The 14,871-nt window shown below is 39.5% G+C and overlaps 1 protein-coding gene across 1 annotated transcript in view; it reads left to right on the top strand.

The window, feature by feature from the left end:
* The window catches only part of LOC126088106 (DNA replication complex GINS protein PSF3), a 45,191-nt gene that overhangs the window by 11,977 nt on the left and 18,343 nt on the right, over window positions 1–14,871 (top strand). The window contains exon 3 of the mRNA XM_049906201.1: window positions 797–926. Coding sequence (XP_049762158.1) covers window positions 797–926 — 130 coding nt within the window. The remainder of the gene's footprint in view (window positions 1–796; window positions 927–14,871) is intronic.

Raw genomic sequence — 14,871 nt, forward strand, 5'->3', positions numbered from 1 at the left:
TAAATTTTTGGCGTCATACAGAGTTTTATCCGCCATCCCTACATCTAGGCCCTGTCTACCTTCCGTTCGCTGACATTGCCAAATTGTTGGGACTTATGTTTGACAGAAAACTGTGCTGGTCTTCCCACATTTCATATCTTTTGGTTCGCAGTGTGCGATCCCTCAACACTCCATGTTCTGAGTGGTCCCTTCTAGGGAGCGGACCGAGTGGTCCTCTTCCGTCTGTGTTGTGCCTTAGTGTGCTTGAATTGGACTTCGGAAGCATAGTTTACTCCTCTGAACAGCCATCTATTCTTTGGCATCTAGACTCTGTCAACCACTGTGGATTGCATTTAGCATCTGGAGCTTTTTACACCAGCCCCGTGGAGAGCCTTTATGCTGAGACAGCTGAACCTCCACTATCTAATCAGCGAGGGAACTCTATTTAGTTGGTACTTCACATAAAAACACGAGAAGTGTGAACTTTTGTTAATGTGGTTATTTGTTCTGGAACTTTGTAAACTGTGAATAAATGTTCAAGTTTTGTTAAAATGCTACCTGAGCTTTAGTGGGAGTATCCTAAGTTGACAGATACTTCCGTTTAAAATTTACCAGCAACTGATTACATAGTGGTTGTGTTTGCTGTCTTTCACAACAGCCCATTAGTAAAGTATCACATAGTTCTCCAGATTTTACTACGTAGCACTATTTACCAAACTAGCACTGTGTTATGACTTGAATGTGTTGATTCATTCTTATTATTTGTAGTCTACTCTGTCATTGTGTTGTTTGTAACTGTCATAATATTTTGTTTCAGGGAAATTCTCAAGGCAGATTCTTGTGTAGTAGATCTCTACAAGTTTGGTGCATATTTTTACGAGTTTGGCATCTACATATCACTTCTGGGACACCGTGAGGGTCCAGAAATAAGGGAAATTCTTGTAAAGGTACACCATTTTCAAAATTATTTAAGAAACTAATATTTTCATTTACTCTGAAAGATATTTTTATGTCTTAAATATCCACTATTGAATAAAATCTTCCATCATCAGAAGAAGAGAGAAAATACGGATTGACGGGGGAGTTAAAAGCACCATTGGTGAAAAGAAAAAAGAATCACTGAGCAACTGGAATCAGGTAGATTATCAGGTACATAAACAGAATTTGATGTGACAGTGGTTAAATTGTTTAGATCCCACAAAAGGAATGAAAAAGTTTAAATTGAAACAAAAGATAAAATTGGAAGGATTTGGAAATAAAATGGAGAAAATTGAAATATGTGAAGAAAAAAACCATGAACCATGGACCTTGCTGTTGGTGGGGAGGCTTGTGTGCCTCAGCGATACAGATAGCCATACCGTAGGTGCAACCACAACAGAGGTGTATCAGTTGAGTGGCCAGACAAACATGTGGTTCCTGAAGAGGGGCAAGCAGCCTTTTCAGTAGTTGCAGGGGCAGCAACAGTCTGGATGATTGACTGATCTGACCTTGGAACGCTAACCAAAACGGCCTTGCTGTGCTGGTACTGCAAACGGCTGAAAGCAAGGGGAAACTACAGCCGTCATTTTTCCCGAGGACATGCAGCTTTACTGTATGGTTAAATGATGATGGCGTCCTCTTGGGTAAAATATTCCGGAGGTAAAATAGTCCCCCATTCAGATCTCCGGGTTGGGACTACTCAGGAGGACATTGTTAGCAGGAGAAAGAGAACCCATTTTACGGATCGGAGCATGGAATGGCACATCCCTTAATCGGGCAGGTAGGTTAGAAAATTTAAAAAGGGAAATGGATAGGTTAAAGTTAGATATAGTGTTAATTAGTGGAGTTCAGTGGCAGGAGGAACAAGACTTCTGGTCAAGTGAATACAGGGTTATAAATACAAAACCAAATAGGGGTAATGCAGGAGTAGGTTTAATAATAAATAGGAATGTGGGTAAGCTACTACAAACAGCATAGTGAACACATTATTGTGGCCAAGATAGATTTGAAGCCCACGCCTACCACAGTAGTACAAGTTTATATGCCAACTAGCTCCGCAGATGACGAAGATATTGATGAAATAAATGATGAGATAAAAGAAATTATTCAGATAGTGAAGGAAGATGAAAATTGAATAGTCATGGGTGACTGGAACTCAATAGTAGGAAAAGTAAGAGAAGGGAACGTAGTAGGTGTATATGGAATGGGAGTAAGGAATGAAAGAGGAAACCGCCTGGTAGAATTTTGCACAGAGCATAACTTAATCATAGCTAACACTTGGTTCAAGTCATATAAGAAGGTTGTATACATGGAAGAAGCCTGGAGATGCTGGAAGGTCTCAGATAGATTATATAATGGTAAGACAGAGATTCAGGAACCAAGTTTTAAATTGTAAGACATTTCCAGGGCAGATGTGGACTCTGGCCACAATCTATTGGTTATGAACTGTAGATTAAAACTGAAGAAATGCAAAAAGGTTGGAATTTGAGAAGATGGGACCTGGATAAACTGAAAGAACCAGAGGTTGTAGAGAGCTTCAGGGAGAGCATTAGGGAACAATTGACAAGAATGGGGAAAGAAATACAGTAGAAGAAGAATGGTTAGCTTTGAGAGGTGAAATATTGAAGGTATCAGAGGATCAAGTAGGTAAAAAGACAAGGGCTAATAGAAATCCTTGGGTAACAGAAGAGATATTGAATTTAATTGATGAAAGGAGAAAATACAAAAATGCAATAAATGAAGCAGGAAAAAGGAATACAAACGTCTCAGAAATGAGATTGGCAGGAAGTGCAAAATGGGTAAGCAGGGATGGCTAGAGGACAGATGTATGGCTGTAGAGGCGCATATCACTAGTGGTAAGATATATACTGCCTACAGGAAAATTAAAGAGACCTTTGGAGAAAAGAGAACTACTTGCATGAATATCTAGAGCTCAGATGGAAACCCAGTTCTAAGCAAAGAACGGAAAGCAGAAAGGTGGAAGGAGTATATAGAAGGTCTATACAATGGTGATGTACTTGAGGACAATATTATAGATATGGAAGAGAATGTAGACGAAGATGAAATAGGAGATATGATACTGCGTGAAGTGTTTGACAGAGCACTGAAAGAGTAGACAACATTCCATTAGAACTACTGACAGCCGTGGGAGAGCCAGACCTAACAAAACTCTACCATCTATTGAACAAGATGTATGAGACAGGCGAAATACCATCAGACTTCAAGAAGAATATAATAATTTCTATCCCAAAGAAAGCAGCTGTTGACAGATGTGAAAATTATCAAACTATCAGTTTAATAAGTCATAGCTGCAAAATACTAGCACGACTTCTTTACAGACAAATGGAAAACTGGCAAAAGTCGACCTCAGGGAAGATCAGTTTGGATTCCGTAGAAATGTTGGAACAAATACTGACCCTACGACTTATCTTAGAAAATAGATTAAGGAAAGGCATTTGTAGACTTGGAGAAAGCTTTTGACAATGTTGACTGGAATACTCTTTCAAATTCTGAAGGTGGCAGGGGTTAAATACAGGGAGCGAAAGGCTATTTACAATTTGTACAGAAAGCAGATGGCAGTTATAAGAGTCGAGGGGCATTAAAGGGAAGCAATGGTTGGGAAGGGAGTGAGACAGGGTTGTAGTGTTTCCCCGATGTTATTCAATTTGTATATTGAGCAAGCAGTAAAGGAAACAAAAGAAAATTCAGAGTACGAATTACAAATCCATGGAGAAGAAACAAAAACTTTGAGGTTCGCTGATGACATTGTAATTCTGTCAGAGACAGCAAAGGACCTGGAAGAGTAGCTGAACAGAATGGACAGTGTCTTGAAAGGAGGATATAAGATGAACATCAACAAAAGCAAAACGAGGATAATGGAATGTAGTCGAATTAAATCGAGTGATGCTGCGGGAATTAGATTAGGAAATGAGATGCTTAAACTAAAAAGTAAAAATCGTAGAGGGAGACCAAGATATGAATACACTAAACAGATTCAGAAGGATGTAGGTTGTAGTAGGTACTGGGAGATGAAGAAGATTGCACAGGATAGAGTAGCATGGAGAGCTGCATCAAACCAGTCGCTAGACTAAAGACCACAACAACAACATGAAATAGAAAATGAAAAGTGAAACCTGTGAGTTTAGATAGGAGATAGTTGGGTAATAATGTAAGTACAAAAGGGAAGCAGGAAGGCTGAAAAAGACACAGGAGATACTGGGGGCGAAGGGATGAATAGAGAAGTGTGGATTTAGACCAGGTAGTACAGTTGGAGTTGGCGAGGGCCTCATCTTGGCTGTTGTTCGGATCAATAATTGTAATAGTTCTTGCATTGAGTCTCTTCAGTGCAGTAAAAATGAAATGCCATTGTAATGTAATGTTAATAAACGCTACAACATAGATTCACATCACACAAACAAGGTAAATGTTATGTGCATCCAATCCTGGACAGAGTTAGTGTTGACATATACAACTGTACTTTTTTAACAACAGAATTATCTTCAGATAATCTTTACCAAAACAAAATTGTTATCACAAGCAGTAGAGGCATAATAAGTGTTCCACAAAACGGTTGTAGGCACTTGTACATAAGAAATTATTAGCTCAGCGTAGTACACTACTGACCATTAAAATTGCTACACAACGAAGATGACGTGCTACAGACGCAAAATTTAACCGACAGGAAGAAGAAGCTGTGATATGCAAATTATTAGCTTTTCAGAGCATTCACACAGCCTGCTGACACGAGGAAAATTTCCAACCGATTTCTCATACACAAACAGCAGTTGACTGGTGTTGCCTGGTGAAACGTTGTTGCGATACCTTGTGTAAGGAGAAATGCGTACCATCACATTTCGGACTTTGATAAGGGTCGGATTGTAGCCTATTGCAATTGCGGTTTATCGTATCGTGACATTGCTGCTCCCGTTGGTCGAGATCCAATGACTGTTAGCAGAACATGGAATTGGTGGGTTCAGGAGGGTATACGGAACACCGTGCTGGATCCCAATGGCCTCTTATCACTAGCAGCCAAGATGACAGGCATCTTATCTGCATGGCCATAATGGATCGTGCAGCCTCGTCTCAATCCCTGAGTCAACAGATGGGGACGTTTGCAAGACAACAACCATCTGCACGAACAGTTCGACAACATTTGCAGCAGCATGGACTATCAGCTCAGAGACCATGGCTCAGAGACCATGGCTTGACGCTGCATCACAGACAGGACCGCCTGCGATGGTGTACTCAACGACGAACTTGGGTGCACGAATGACAAACAGTAATTTTTTCGGATGAATGCAGGTTCTGTTTACAGCATCATGATGGTCGCATCCGTGTTTAGCGACATCGCGGTGAACGCACATTGGAAGCATTTATTCGTCAGCGCCATACTGGCGTATCTCCGGACGTGATGGTATGGGGTGCCATTGGTTACATGTCTTGGACACCTCTTGTTCACATTGACGGCACTTTGAACAGTGGACGTTACATTTCAGATGTGTTTTGATCCATGGCTCTACCCTTCATTCGATCGCTGCGAAACCGTACATTTCAGCAGGAAAATGCACGACCGCATGTTGCAGGTCCTGCGGGCCTTTCTGGATACAGAAAATGTTGGATTGCTGCCCCGGCCAGCACATTCTCCATATCTCTCACCAATTGAAAACGTCTGGTCTGTGGTGGCCGAGCAACTGGCTCGTCACAATACGCCAGTCATCCTCTTGATGAACTGTGGTATCGTGTTGAAGCTGCATGGGCAGCAGTACCACCTGTACACACCATCCAAGCTCTGTTTGACTCAATGCCCAGGCATATCAAGGCCGTAATTACGGCCAGAGGTGGTTGTTCTGGGTACTGATTTCTCAGGATCTCTGCACCCAAATTGCGTGAAAATGTAATCGCATGTCAGTTCTAATATAATATATTTGTCCAATGAATACCCATTTATCATCTGCATTTCTTCTTGGTGTAGCAATTTTAATTGCCAGTAGTGTACACACAAGCTTTATTTTACAGAACGTGAATGATCCCTTTTAATATAAACCCAAAACATGCAGCAAATGATTAAATAATTATACTGTTAATGAAACAAACTTTTTAACTGTTAATCAACTTAGTAGAATGGCTTACATGTTGTATGATCTGTGGAAGTGAATGCTACTTCTAATGCTCATGTCTTCAACAAAAGCATCTGTACATCATCTTATGTTATTACATCTGTTTGCTACCCTCAGCAACTACTATCTATATTTTAGCACTCTTGCTTAAAGGAAATATTTCAGAAGCTGCAGATGATTGTCTTTACTGTCTGATGTCTGTACAGTCCTGGGTAGTGTAGTTAGATGACAGAGACTTTGGTGCAACATCACAGTGTATATCTTACGAAAGTATAATTGAAGTCAAAGTGATAGGATGCATTTTAGGTTGTAGATTCTTTATTATAGATTCTGCTTTTCAATTTACAGTTGATCCAATGTGAATATTTTAATAGCTGAAGAAATTTTAGTGCTTACTATAGGCCATAGTAGATACTAATACTACTTGTACTTTGAGAGAATTTTCATGGCTAAAAATACGACATATCTTTGAATGTTCCACATTAAATTTTACCAAACATTGCCTGTGAACATTAATGCCATCTTGACAGGTTTTTTTTTTTAAAAAAAAGGAAAGAAAAAAAGAAAGCTTGATGTATAATCATTTTGGCACTTCTGACCTCTGGTGCCGTCCATATGGCAGTAGTAGAGCCAATTCAGGCCGGAAGTGGGAAAAGATTTTGTTTGTTTTCATACAGTTTCATTTTTCTTTAGTACGTAGTTAGTACGTTGTATTTCAGTGTACTTGTGATTTGTTAACAGTGAAAAAGAGTTCATGCTAACAGTCTGCTTTATTTTTGTTGATCCTTGAAACTGTCAGATAGGCAACCTGCAACTGGCACTGCATTCCAGGATAGTGCCCCTTCTCCCCCACACAAAATCAACCTCGTGTATTTCTTAACAGCTGAGCCTAGCCAGAGTGTCAAGTTTAGAGAGGAATACCGTGTAATCTAACTGGGAAGTCTGCGGAGGCCTGTACTGAAAAGTTTTTCCCATGAAAGATCAAAATGTTCTGCACAATCTTCAAATATCTGGTCTTGCCAATGTTTTGACATGTCTAATCTTTTGAATGCTACATTATATTTCGCATATATGGCATGGCTGGTATGTGTAGGAGAGTTTGAATTTTCAAGGGGGAAAAAGTTTTTAGTATAGGCCTCTACAGACCCCCTGCCAAGAAGGTATCAAGGCTTCCTTTGGAGGGGAACACAGATGCTCTGACAAGAGAATGGTCCTATCTGACATGTCAAAATCTGCCCTGAAAGTTTTTTCCTTGTGTGAAATTCGAACAAATGTATTATTCAAGTGTGTGTGTGGGGGGGGGGGGGGGGGCGTGCGGCACGCGCACATGTAAAATATTGAAAGTTGCCAATTTCATTGCCCACCAGATGTGTGGAAAAATCCTTAGTGGAGATGAAGCAGACAGTGCTTGGGCAACACTTTTGGTGTGCAGTTTTGTCTGATGGCACATCATTATTTATTTATTTTACACTGATCATAATCTGTAAAATGATATTCAGTTTCTGTTGATAGTTTTGACCCATTTGTTCACAACTAAGATTTAGTGGACTTTGCAACTCATTTGTTATCAGTTCCTTTCACAGTATCAGTAAATGTTAACAGTGCAGATAAATCTGAATTAATGTTGTTGTGTTTTCCCCATACATTTCTGTTAATAGAAACTGGTTTTGTGCGGGTCACAGCGGAATCCAACTTGGTTAACATTTTCAATCTTGCGGAGATGATATATGAAGAACATGGTATGCGATTAGCATCACCTAATTTTTCTGAAGAAGTATATCCGTGATTTGCTGGTTAATGTCATTGGGAACTGTTGTCCAAGCAATGATAATTGTGCCAGTAAGAATCAAAACAAGAAAACCTTTCTAGCACAAAGAAATGTGCGCTGCAAATGCTTTTTAGCAACAAGGAAAAGGCTGTAAATTTTTTGTTAAAAGGATTATTTATTTATTTTACACGTCTAGTTTCACAGGACCAAATTGAGAGCAAATCTCCAATGTCTTGGAACATGCCAGTACATGAAATTACAACATAAAAGTAATAAGAGATAAACTAAAATGTTTATGAACCCAAAAAACTTACAAGCCATAAGTTTATGTAAATGCAATCAACCATGTAACACAGGAATCAGCTTAAATTTTCAAGGAAGTCCTCGACAAAATAGGAGTAGTGACCCATCAGAAAACTCTTCAATTCAGATTTGAATGTGCGTGGATTACTGCTAAGATTGTTCAATTCTTGTGGTAGCTTATTGAAAATGGATGCAGCAGTTTACTGCGTGCCACTCTGCACAATAGTCAAGAAAGTGTGATCCAAATGCTGAGTGGACTTCTGCCTAGTATTAACCAAGTGAAAGTGTGAATTCTTAGGAATAAGCTGCTATTGTTAACAAAAAATGACACGAAAGAGTATATATACATAGAGCGCCCAGTGTCAGGGGTCGGCAAGAGGTTTGTGAACTTACAACACTTACTGCCCAAACCGCCCACTTCGGAGCCAAAAATATCCTTTGAGAATAGGAAGTATTACCCCAAAATATAATACCATACATTATAAGCGAATGAAAACAAGCAAAGTAGACTACTTTTTGTGTTGAATATCACTCACTTCAGATATCGTTTGTGTTGTGTACATAGTTCCGCATAGTCAGCGCATACACAGCTTTCCCAATAGAGTGCGCCCCGCTAAGCACAACAGCGCAGGCGCAGCGCTCGTCCGTCTCCGCACTACGAGATGGTGCTCCATAAAGACGCACCAAATTCTGCTTCCGCCGATCCGTGTATTAATATGTAACGCAGCCAATGAGATTGCTGCTAACGAGGTATTATAACGAGTGTACAGACCTCCAATTAGTCAGTCTGCATTAGTCTGTACCAGTCTGCATTTGTCTGTACCAGTCTATAGTCAAGTTTGTCTGCGCCTAATAAGATTACCATATTCCTGTACATAGCCGTGAAGATAAATGTATAGACTCTTTTGTCAAGTATCAGAGATATGTGAGAATAAGATTAATGTACCAAGACCAAAGGAACTTCAGATTGTCAATTGTAAACAGCATCCAGAATCAAGTTACGTAATGTCTATGTTATTTATTATTTTAATAAATGTGTGTGAAAATTAATCAATTTCTGTTTAAAGTTATCACCATCAATCTGCTACTGTATGCGTGCAAGTGGTATTTCTATCGTCTGACCTAACGGCAGAAGATAAACACGCCACGATAAGACCAAGAGACATATTGCTGACACTCGCCTACTTTGTTAGAGCAACAAGTCAAATAATCTGATGGTGTGTGTACCGAAGGTCTTACAGTACGCACACCACAGTTCGAATGGTAAAAGTGGCAACATTAAGTCTTTGAACAAGATTCTGAACATGGGCTTTCCATGACAGTTTACTATCTATCTGAACAACTAGAAGTTTGAACTGTTCAGTTTTACTAATCATATGCCATTCTGTAAAAGTAAAATGTCGGGTTTTATTGAATTATGTGTTAGAAACTATACAAACTGAGTCTTACTGTGATTTAGTGTTAGTTTATTATTTTTGGCAAGCCTTGAACTTGTGGCTTGAACTGCACTGTTTGAAACAGTGCCAACATTGCACTCGACATCCTTTAATATCAAGCTAGTGTCATCACCAAAAAGAAACATTTTAGAATCACCTGTAATACTATACAGCATATCATTTATATAAATAATGAACAGGAATAGCCCCATCATTGATCCCTGTGGCATCCCCCCCCCCCCCCCCCAAGTTAACTGTGCCCCACTCAGACCCCACATCATAGTCATTCTCAGCACTGTGGGAGTGACTTGGTGCCTGTTATTAATGTACGAGGTGAACCAATTGTGGCTCCTCCCCGTATTCTATAATGTCCAATTTCTGGATCAATATTTTGTGATCGACACAATCAGATGCCTTAGTCAAATCAAAAAAGATGCCTAGTGTTCGAAAACTTTTGTTTAATCTGTACCCTTCATGGTTGCTTCTGCTCATTCACTGATTCACACACTAGGCAGGAATTGACTGTATTAATTGCAGTTGAAAGCAGTTCAGAATGTGGCCAGGTGTCAACAATTTTTTAAAAGCACTTTCAGTACATTTGAGCAGATTAAAATTTGACAGTTGAATCCCTGTCAGATGCTGTTAGTGAGTCCCTCTTTTAATTTTAATCTATAGTAGATACCTTGAACAAAAACTGGTGCCCAGGAAGCTTAGGTCACACATCTACAACGAGAGAATCAGAAGCGATAAACAAAAACTACAGCCAAATATCCTTGCCTTCGATTTGTTGTTGTATCTTGGAACATAATATGATCTCAAACATAATGAGGAATATCGAACAGAATGACCTCCTCCATGCCAACTAGGATGGATACCAAAAGCAATGATCATGTGAAACCCAACTCGCACTTTTCCCACATGATGTACTGAAAGCCAAAGATGAAGGCAGTCAGTTACATGCAGAATTGCTCAACTTCCAAAAAGCTTTTGACTCAGTATCACACCCTACTTCTTATCAAAAATAGAGAGGACACAGGAAGTTACCTCAGATGTCAGATAATCAACTGATGTAGAAGTAACTGTGGATGTGCCCCACGGAAGTGTGTTGGGACACTTGCTGTTCATGTATTATATCACTGATCTAACTGACAATATTGACAGTAACCCCAGGCTTTTCACTGAAGACACATGAAGTATTGTCTGAAAGAAGCTGCACAAATATTTGTTTCAATCTTGATAAGATGTCAAAGTGGTGCAAAGACTGACAACTGGTTTTAAATTTTCATAAATGTAAAAAACATAGTATCATATGACTGCAATATCAGTGACTCACTATTAGAATTGTCCAACATGGTACAAATACCTGGGTGTGACAATTTGCAGGAATATAAAATGAAATGATTATGTACGCTCAGTCATAGGTAAATCAGGTGGCAGAGTGCAGTTCAGTGGTAGAATACTAGGGAAATGCAGCCCGTCTGTAAAAGAGACAGCATACAAAATATTCATGAGACCCAACCCAGAATACTGCTCCGTGTATGAGGCCTGAGCGTTTTGTATGCTGTCTCCTTGTAGAGTGGTTGCCTTTCCCTGAGCTGCAGTCTGCCACATGATTTACATATGGCTGAGCCTATGTGATCATTTCATTTCATACCCCTAAAAACTGCTACGCACAGGTATTTATAAGTTGTCCAATTCCAACTGTGAATCATTGATGTGACAGGCATAGAATACTAGGGCTTTTTCATTTTGGTCACAAGTGTGTGTGACCCGCAGGAGAGTGCTACAAATATGCTGAAAGAACTGGACTTGTGGACACCTGAAGATACGTGCAAACTATCCTGTGAAAACATACTTGGGATGTTCTTAGAACCAACGTTAAGTGATGATCCTAAGAATATATTACAACCTACTAAAATATTTTCCATTCCCCTGAGACAGAGTGGTATAGCAACTGATTTTGAATTGTTTCAGAAAAAAACATTCTCTGTCACAAAGTCATTTAATATCAGTATTATGTTTCACCCTTTGTTGGCATCATCAAATTGTGTAAAAGTTACTTAATATGTAGCCCATCCATCATAAAAACGTGTAACCTGGAAAGAGGACCTTAAATACCCCAGCTAACTTCATCGCACAGAAAAGGACCATTTGTACAAAACACACACATTATAGTTATTAAATAACTTTGCAACCAAGACTGCTTTTATACTCTTGCAATCTCCTATGCATTTCTCCTGCAGGGATCGCAGAGGCAAGATCATACTAATTACAATGTACACAGACTCATTTAAAAAGTCATTCTTTCTGTGTTCCATATGTGAATGGAACAGGAAAAAAACTTTTATAACTGCTACAATGGGATTTATCATCTACTGTACACTTCATAATGGTTTGTAGACTATACAGTAGTTATAGATGTAGTTGCATTTCTTACAGTGTATTCTTCCCGTGTAAAAAAATTTCGGGACCACAGTCTCTGGCAGCTGAAGCCAGACTGCGAGCAGCAGCGTATGATGGGAGAGGCAACCAGATGGTTGGGGTAAGGAGGAGGCGGAGGCAGGGAGATGGAGGAATAGCAGGGTAGAGGTGGGGAAAATTAAAGTGCTGCTTATGGGAATGTACAGGGACAAGCTGGAGAGAGGGTAGGGCAGCTTGGTGCAGTTTGGAGGTTAGACGTAGAATGGGGGAAATAGTGGAAAAGGAGAGGAGTAAAAAGCCTGAGGGTGTGTTGGTGGAATAGAGGGCTGTGTAGTGCTCAAATGGGAAGAGGGAAGGGGCTAGATGAGTAGGAACAAACACAAATGAAGGCTGAAGCCAGGGCCCCTATTCTCTATCTTTTCGCTGTTTTGCTGGTCGGTTTGGTACACGAGCACACTGAGCGGTCTTGTTTCTGAATGAGAGCTGCAACATTATTTTGTAAGCATTTCAGAAGCAATGCCGAATGGTCCTAGCAAAGCAAAATGCTGTTGTCAGTTTTCCTCACACCAACCAATCAAAAGCAATCTGCCTAAAATTCACACATGCGCACTGCAGCGCCACGAACGTGAAGCAGCTAGCAGCCGACACAGGCACACTATTCTTCAGAGTACCGAAAAGTTTGGTTAGAGTATGTAATACTGTTCAAATTTCACTGACAAAGTGCTTCCATAAATGCATGACAATGATAAGAATATTGTCATAATGTCACATTATGTCATTTTATTCTCACTGACATCAACGCCTTGTTTTGGATTTTTCTTTCGGAATATGACTTATGAATGGAGTGTATTACCACATTGTACAAATACATCTATAGATACACCTGAGACACTCATCATTTTTTCTGTTTTCCATCGTTCCTTAGTTGGTTCAAAATTCATGGAGATATTTTCTGTCTATGCTTCACAAATAAAAGAAGCAGAGTGCGTTTAGCAATAAAGAAACTGCCTTCAATTAGTTGCATAGATGGAACACATCTCCATAAACCCAAAAAATTGTTTAAGAAAGTGTCAAAGAATAAGAAGATGCATAGAATGTGGTTGTGACTTGATCCTAGAGATCCAAATGAAGAAGTACCCTACTTCTCTATATGACACATCAGCGATTTGGTTCCTAAAAACAAAATTAAAAAAAAAAGCCTTTTTGAGAGCGTGCAACGAGTGCAGCTATAGAAGTTCTTTGTAGTTTATAACATGCATCTGATGCAATTAATTAAAATGTTTCATATATGGTGGTATAGTATGAAAATATTGTGGCGGGAATCTTTCATCTCTGTCTCCAGTTTTTAAGTATTCAATCACTGCTAGTTTCGTTCACAGTAATTTGTGTTCTTGTCTGCCCACAGTCTCGAAAGTTGCTATGTATTCAGAAAAAAATGGTGAATTATTTGCGACAAGAAAAAGTATAAATGTCACTGGCAGTTGTTTCACATGAAGCAATTTCATCTTTCATTTCTAAAATATATGGAAGTCACGAATGATTACTGACAAAGTGCGCTCATACTTGTAAATAACAATGAATATTTCAGAAAAATTCTTGACTTTGACAATTAACGAAGTCTCAAAATGTGTTACAAACACAAAGGGGGAGGGGGTGGGGGTATTTTCTTGCCCAGAGGTATGCAAACCTATGACCTTGGACACGGCAGTTCACTGCCATACCAAATTGGCTATTGTAACTTGCATGACTTCAGCACTTTATTCCACATAATTCAGCAAGAGAGAGACACAGGCTGACTTCGTTGCCGAATGATGCAGGCGTAAGCCTTAAATGCATGAAATTTTGGAAGATTTCCTCTATCAGGCTTTACAGAATTCTTTTGCGTTGTTACTGGTAAGTTCTAAATGTGTTTTGATAATAAATAAGTAAACCTTTCGCGGAAAAATATATGCGAAGCAACTAGAAATTTCAGCTAACACTCAAGTGATATACGTAAACAGAGCCAATCTTTTGCAATGTAATGATTTTTTAAACTCTTACATAAAAATAACAGCTGTTTCGTGAGAATATTGACTGAAACTATGGTGTTTCTTTAAAAAAAAAAATCATTCGCAGTAACAATAATACATGCCATATTTCTAACAAAGGAAACTGGCCTATTATGAACTCACCTTCCATCTGCATGCATCCTTGTGATTCTTCAGTAACATAATCACTAAATCCGGAGCTAAAACTGCTCAGTATGTTTAACAAATTCTAGATGCAAATAAACTACACTGAACCAAACGAGAGGGCCATACTAAAATCCAAAACTTCTTGCTACAATTGCTGAAAAATTGGCAGGAGGATCAATAGGGGACAGGTCTCAGAAACTTACTGAATAGGAACTTCAGATAAAGAACCATATCTGACATCACTACCGAGGGTAACCTACTGCACCCATCAGTGTGAACGATACAGAATAGGCCCTAGGAGGGATATGGAAACATAAGATAATTGCAGGGAGAGTACCCACCTGTGCAGTTCAGGAAAGCTGGTGTTGGTGGGAAAGATCCAGATGGCACAGGCTGTCAAGCAGTCATTGAAATGAAGAATGTCATGTTGGGCAATGTGCTCAGCAATGGGGTCCAGTTGGTTCTTGACCACAGGTTGTTGGAGGTCATTCATGTGGACAGACAACTTGTTCATTGTAGACAACTTGTTAATTATCATGCCCACATTGAAAGCAGCGTAGTGGTTGCAGCTTAGCTTGTAGATTGCATGACTGCTTTCACAGGTAGCCCTGCCTTTGATGGGACTGGTAATGTGTGCAACCGGTCAGATGATGTAATGGAATCAGTCAGTGACTAAGATCAGCTTGTTTCACACA

Source organism: Schistocerca cancellata, chromosome 6 (assembly GCF_023864275.1).
Source record: "Schistocerca cancellata isolate TAMUIC-IGC-003103 chromosome 6, iqSchCanc2.1, whole genome shotgun sequence".
Lineage (NCBI taxonomy): Eukaryota > Metazoa > Arthropoda > Insecta > Orthoptera > Acrididae > Schistocerca > Schistocerca cancellata.